Source organism: Babylonia areolata, chromosome 19 (assembly GCF_041734735.1).
Source record: "Babylonia areolata isolate BAREFJ2019XMU chromosome 19, ASM4173473v1, whole genome shotgun sequence".
In the NCBI taxonomy this organism is placed as follows: Eukaryota; Metazoa; Mollusca; class Gastropoda; order Neogastropoda; family Buccinidae; genus Babylonia; species Babylonia areolata.
In genome coordinates this window covers 46,379,722-46,387,030 of record NC_134894.1, presented here as the reverse complement: position 1 = coordinate 46,387,030, position 7,309 = coordinate 46,379,722, and the positions used below count along the sequence as shown (strand labels likewise).

Here is a 7,309-nt window from a genome sequence, read left to right as displayed (position 1 = left end):
TGGGAGACACGCAGAAAAACAGAAATGGAGGGGCGGAGAATTTTTACATACATTTTTTTTTTTTTTTTTAAATCCAAGACAGTGTCCAGTCTTGCAACATGCCGTCAGTAACAGGGAGGGGAGGGGGGTGGGGGGGGGATTGAGACCTCAATCAGCTGAGGAAATTTGCTATATAAAAAAAATATGCGAACATAATTATGGCATAATTTATGCTGTAGTTTACTATCATCATTGCAATTATGAAGCCAGACTTAATCGTATGTACATGCTTTGGACTGAAATATAATTATAACAGGGACTTTCTGCAGAAAACATTACTTGCACTTTTGAAATCCGTTCATGATATAACAGCTTTGGAAAGACTGTAGGGCGACCTAGCGGGCTGTTCAGTACTAAGTCGTTAGCGACCGTTCATCATAATAAATATTATAATCATTGATTCTGATGGGCCAGCCCTTGTGTTGTCGTGGTGCATTATTTTACAGTATAACTGATTCTCTAAATCAGTTACGTTAAATAATGATTTAATATTTCATTGTCAAATTCGGGATGCTGTTTACACCAAAAACCAGTAAAATACTGTGCAACATACGGTCTTATTGATATTTTTATTATTTAAAAAAAATCATGATGACATTACTACTACTACTACTACTACTGCTATCATCATCATCATTATTATTATTATTATCATTATCATCATCATCATCATTATGATGATGATGATTATCAGTTATTATTATAATCTTTTTTCTTATCTTTTCTTTTTTTCTCAAGGCCTGACCGTAGTAAGGGGGTTGGGTTACGTTGGCTTGGCAGATGTCAGTGTGGTGTAGCGTATATGGATTTGTCCGAACGCAGTGACGCCTACAGTCCTTGAGCTACGTGATACTGATATGTTTACCCCAGTGTAAAAGCGGAATTTTCTGCAAACTTACTGTGCCAGTACTACTGACATTGACGCGAATTCTGCAGAGGTATGCCGCTTCAGTTGTGCAGTGTGTGTGTGTGTGTGTGTCACAGTGTGTGTGTGTGTGTGTGTATGTGTGTGTGTGTGTGTGCCAGTGTGTGTGTGTGTGTGTGTGTGTGTTTAACGTCAGTTCTTTTACGTGTGCTTAGTGCATGTTGTACATGGGAGTACGACCACATGACCATTATTCACCGTCATTTCCACAAAGCGACTCACACACACACAACCAGTCAAGCCGTGGAGGCGTCGGCGTTATCCCAAAGAAGCGGTGCGCTTCGTGCATAATTGACGCCGACATTTTATCAACAGTTAATATTCAGGCTGAGGCTTAGTTTTTAATGACGAAAAGAGTAGGCATAAGCTAGAATAAACACTGCTTTGGATGGTATGCGAGTGTGGTATGGTCAACGACCATATTTCGGTTGGACGTTTTTTTCAGACAGGGGAAGTCACTCTGATCTTAATACTTTTGAACTGGCAGCAGACGAACCTTTCAGTGGGAATTTTAAATGTTTTAGTTTGTTGTTGTTGTTTTTTTAAAACGTTCTTTCTCTTAAACAACAGCACCAAAATGGAGAATGGTATTGGAAGCAAAAGAAGAAGGCAAACAATTCATGGAGATCAAATTTCCAAGGTAAATGTTTTGGCTCATTTTGAATTCGACTGCAGACTTGAATGCTCAACCGATATTGGCGACAGTCCAAAACGTAGTAGTACTAGTACTTTAAAACTTAACTCATAGTCGTGGTCGTTCTGCTACTGCTAGTACATTAGTAGTACAGTAACTACAGTTGGTAATATCCAATTTTAGCATCAGTTCTCACATTAATGACTTGCAGATTGATCAATCAAGTTGACTTCGTCATCTTGACACTTCAAGTTTTCGATTGGGAGACGATTGATGTTCATTACCCCGCCCCTTGCATGCCCTCTGGCCACACTAAAATTGATACCAGTATCACACTTAAGTCACACACACACACACACACACACACACACACACACACACACACAGAGGCTGACTTACTCTGTTACTGAGTCAATGAGTGACTTCCTAATCATATTATATAAAGGATATGTTACAATGTTATTGCCTCTTCTTGTCTATATATATAACCTAAATGTCATAATTATTAAACAGAAATATACAGACACAACACAAACTCCCAGAAAGTGCACATTTGTGGACATTACTTTGCATTGTATTGATTGCAGCTTCTTATCTGTCAAATAATTTTAAGTTTCCACACTTCAGTTTTCTTATTGGAAGTCAGTTTTTCAGCTCATGTAGTGGATGTAAAATAGCATACAAGTACATCTTTGGTTTATGATAAAATACAGTCTTTAATAGCTTTAAAGCATGGTTAAGGAAAGGATCATTAATGATATGATATATATGAATATATATTGAAAACTGTGAAGAACTTTCTTTTAGACTTAAGAGGTGAACATTGTATGGCATATATATATATATATATATATATATATATATTATACTGTCAGTATGTGGGGTGTGTGTGTGTGTGTGTGTGTGTGTGTGCGTGCGTGCGTGCGTGTGTGTGTGTGCGTGTGTTTGTGTGTGTGTGTGATTTTGTGAGTGAGAGAGAGATCATGGGAGAGAGGGGTGCATGGGGGAGAAGAAATCTGTCAGAAATGCTGTGGTTGATTCCCTTTTGTTTGATGAGAGAGAGTGTGTGTGTGTGTGTGTGTGTGTGTTTGTGTGTGTCTGACTGAATGTGTAATACACTGTGTATGTTTGTGTGAATGGTCTTCTGTACAATTTGTACATTCAGACTTTTATCAGTGTAGTACTTGTGTATTTTGTAGGTACCAAAAACCGAACTGGACTTTAAGTTCAAGCAACCTTTCCCACCCCAAAGTAAAGACCATTCAACAGGCAGCTCCTCGGAAACCATGAAGATGCAGCAGCAAAGGACAAGGTCTCTACAGGAGAAACTAACCCGGTGCAAAATGAGCATGGACGATCAGCCACTGTCATCGGGATGGGACAGCCTCAGAAAGGCCGTTGTCAAAAAAGATATGCCAGCTTCGCTCGCCATGCTGCACGGAACCATGAAAACGGAGCTCCGTCGGCGCGTGTCCTCCAAGATGCTTAAGCACAAGCTCAACAAGTTCCAGGACTACTCCCTCGACCTTCCTGGCAACCTGACTGCGTCCAACAACTTTGATTTCCTCCGCAACAACACGGCCGACAAAGAAAACTCCGGCGGTGGTGAAGGAGCAACAGGGGTCAGTCGGAAAATTGAACTTGGAGACATGGACAGTTCTCTGGAGGAGGTGTGGGTTCGCCGGACCACCCCCCCTCGTCTAGCTGCCCGGAATGCCCTGAGCGCCATCGCAGACATGAACAACCGATGCAGTAGCAGCGGCAGTCCACAGACATCAACGAGAAAGGCTCAGAGGTTGGCAAAACGGGCTGCAGCTTCCAAGGTAAGAAAACGCTTAACTTGGGGGATGGTGGGGGGTGGGGGAGGGAGGGGGTGGTGGTGGGGGGGGCATGTGTGTGTGTGGGGGGGTGACAAAACAAGTCACAATTTTACAATACTACAGTTACTATAGTACTTTACTTTTTTTTAAAGTTTGTATTCAGTTCGAATGATGAGTATTCTACATGTGTGCATGCACCACCACGCCCACCCCATCCCCACCCTACACACACACACACACACACACACATTTTTTTTTTCTCTCTCTCTCTCTTTTTTTTTTTTTTTTTTTTTTTTAATGATAATTAACTTATGTTTGAACTAGTTCAGGGTTTATTAGTTAACATCCCCATTGGCTCTTGGTTGTAATTTACTCAGTGGACTAGTTGGTTTGTTGTTTTATTTTGTTTACTTACACACACACACACACACACACACACACACACACACACACACACACACACACACACACACACACATTACTGTCATATTACTACAGGTATGTTCACAAAAAAGCATAGAATTTACTGGAGAGGCTTGTTCAAGGAAAAGGGAGAGTTAGTGAACCACTGATTTGGAGAGAATGAAAGTTGAAACCTTAGATTATATTTATAAGATCAGATGCTCTCCACAGTGAAGTTTTGTATTATGTGAAATGTCTAGCATAATAATGTTGTCACATCACTGCCAGTGTGTGTGGGTATAAAAAAGTTAATGTGCATAGTAGAGGATTACAACTCTTGACATACTTATATCATTATCATTCATCACATTACACTTCTCTGCATATTATCAGTCTTCCTCGCTTTCCTCTAAAAACTTGGGGAGGGCATAGAGGATTACAACTCTAGACATACTTATAATTATCACTATCATTCACCATATTACATTCAATTCGCCATGCATTATTCGTTTTATTATCCATCATCTTTTTCATAAGGTTTCAGACACACTGAAGACCCTTTTTTTGTCATAAATAAGTCTGACAACTCTTTGCTTTCACCAACACTTTATTTGCATAGATTTAAGCAATAACAAAAAGGATCTTCAGTGTGTCTGAGACATAATGAAAATGATTATGGATAATGAAACGAATAATGCATGGCAAATTGAATGCAATGTGATGAATGATAGTGATGTAAGTATGTCCAGAGTTGTAATCCTCTACATAGTCCAGATGGCTGCTTTCAAGTAATGTACTCAGATATGCAACAAATGTTCAACTTCAAGTTAAATTAGCAACACTGCAGGATCACATGCATGCAACACTGTGTGCTGGAAAGACAAATCTTCTTGGCTTAAAATCATGTTTGTCTCCAGAGTTCATTCCCTTGAATTGTTCTCTCTCTCTCTCTCTCTCTCTCTCTCTTCCCCTGCCCCCATCTCCCCTCCCCCCCGAACCGCTCCCACCCCTCTCTCTCTCCCTCTCTCATGCGAATTTCAGTGAAATTTGTCGTTGATATCTTTTATGTTAATAGTTTTGTGTTTTTGTGTTCTTTGATGTAGCCCTACCAACATCCCTCCTTTTTTTTCCCCTTTCTTTTATACCCCAGGGCTGGGTGGAAAAAAACATATGTTTTGCTTATCTCATTACCCTGGTAAAATAGATTTTCATTTCGTTTCGTTTCATTTCGTTTCTCTCTCTCTCTCTCTCTCTCTCTCTCATATGTGTGCGCATATGAAGAAACGTTGATAATTTATTTTCTTATTATTAATTGTTGAAGATAGCAATCAGAAATACTGGTTACACTAAAATACTTGTTTCAGATTATAAACAAAACATACATAAAAAAAACTTGTAGAGTATTTAGAATAATCGCACAATGCCAAAAGGTCTCCCACCCCCCACACCCACCCCCCCAAAAAAAGAAACAAGACTTCAACCTGGAACCATCATGTGAATGCTTTGTAATAGTTTCTGACAAGTTTGTCTGGCTCATGTTGTGTATTGTCTTTAACCACTGGTTGTGAACACCTCCCCAAGAGAGAGATGTGGAATGAAAGTTTAGTGTTCTTGAAAATTTTGTTGCCCATGTCAGCTTGCCAACTGCACTGACAAGTCTACTGAAAGTCATTGAACAATAGCCATGAAGACGAATGACCAGGAAACCTGTGACAATGAAGCAAACGAAACACAAACGGAAGCAGGGACATAAAATATTATCAAGTCCACTCCATGACATATGTGATACAAGTATGTGATACGTATAGAATTTTATAATTCTGAGGATGCAGTGGACTCTGTCTCTGTTTCTGTTTCTCTGTCTCTCCCTCTCTTCCTCTAGAGCTCTGTTTGTCTCTCAGCCTCAGTCTCTCTTTGTCTGTCTGTGTCTCCCTTCCCTCCCTCTCTCTGTCCCTCCCTGCCCCTTCTCCCTCTCTCTTTCTCTCTCTTTCTCTCTCTCTCTCTCTCCCTCTACATTGACCAGATTTAGATTAGGAATTTCTGAAGTAAACGCACACAGATATCGTTACAAAGCAACATGTCATTCTGAACTATTGTGCCTATTGTGCAAGGAATCAAGAGAGGATGGAGTTAACTTTTTGAAAAAAATTCCCATGTTGACTGATTTACAAATCCAGTTTATTCCCCAAAAATATTATCCATGCTTATTTCAGCTATGTTTATCAATGGCATCTAACGATGAAAATATCATACATAGTTTTGCTATACATGTATCTTTATAAAGCACTGCAATTAAGAGATACACTTATTTCTTAGATTCACTGAAATATTGTTTATATTACCAGTTGCAATGACACATGCAAAACTGTTATTACCCCCTATTCATATGGGGCTATGGCCTTAATTGAATAAACCATCTTGAATCTTGAATCTCTCCCTCTCTCTCAGTCCCATGCCCCTGACTCTGCCTCTGTCTTTCTATGCCCCCCCCTCCCTCTCTCTCTCTGTCTCTCTCATTTTCCCCCCACAATGATTCTCAAAGATGAACAGAGAAATTGCACATTAACAGACTTGTCACATAATTGTCCCTTTACAACCCAAATGAGAAAAGTCACAAGCTACTATTATTATTCGAGCATGGAAGACATGAATAACAAGAGAGAGAGAGAGAGAGAGAGGCGAATCCTGTTCTTGTGATATGAACAACACGACTCTCTCTCTCCCTCTCTTTCTTTCTCTCTCTCATTTCTTTCATTTTCTCTCTGTGTCTTTCATTTTCTTTTTTGTCCCTATGTATTTTACTAACACTATGCATGTGCCTGCATGTGTGTGTTTGTGTGTGTGTGAGTGTGTATACATGTATGTGTTTAATTTGTTCCCCCCCCCCTTCCCCCCTCTCTCATGTTTTTCTGTTAACACCATGCTTTAATTTTGTATTTAGTATTGTGTAGTGTAGACCCTATTGAGAGTGGGGACTGGATGTAAAACAAAACAAAACAAAACAAACAAAAAACACACACAAAGCACACACACACACCAGTGCTTATCTATTAGTATTATCCTTGAAATGAAAACTTCTGTCTTTTCTTGTCTTGTCTTGTCTCCCTCCCTTCCTGTCTTTCTCTCCCTGCCCCCCCCCCCCCACCCCACCCGCCTCCCACCCTCCACACCTCTCTCCTACCCTGTCCCTGCCTCTGTCTTTCTCTGCCCCTCTCTCCTCTCTCTCATTCTGACTTTGTCTCCCCATCCCCATCCCCCTCCCCACCTCTTTTTCTCCATATATCTTTCTCTGTTGTCTGTGTTTCTCTCTTTGTTTGTCTGTCTGCTAACATCCCCCCCCCAACCCCCCCCCCCCCCCCCCCCTTCTCTCTCAAGCTCTGTCTCTCATGCCATGCGCTGGTGTGTGTATTTGTGTGTGTGTGTGTGAGTGTGGAGGGGTGTGGGGAGCTCTCTGTGTGTCTCTGAGTTTGCTTGTTTTTTGTCTGTGTG

The 7,309-nt window shown here is 40.6% G+C and overlaps 1 protein-coding gene across 1 annotated transcript in view; it reads left to right on the top strand.

Annotated features, from left to right (window-relative positions):
- The first annotated feature begins 2,846 nt into the window (after window positions 1–2,846).
- The window catches only part of LOC143293777 (rhotekin-like), a 97,383-nt gene continuing 92,920 nt past the window's right edge, over window positions 2,847–7,309 (top strand). Inside the window, exon 1 of the mRNA XM_076605005.1 lies at window positions 2,847–3,421. Within this exon, the coding sequence (XP_076461120.1) occupies window positions 2,885–3,421 (537 nt within the window). The 5' untranslated portion in view covers window positions 2,847–2,884. The remainder of the gene's footprint in view (window positions 3,422–7,309) is intronic.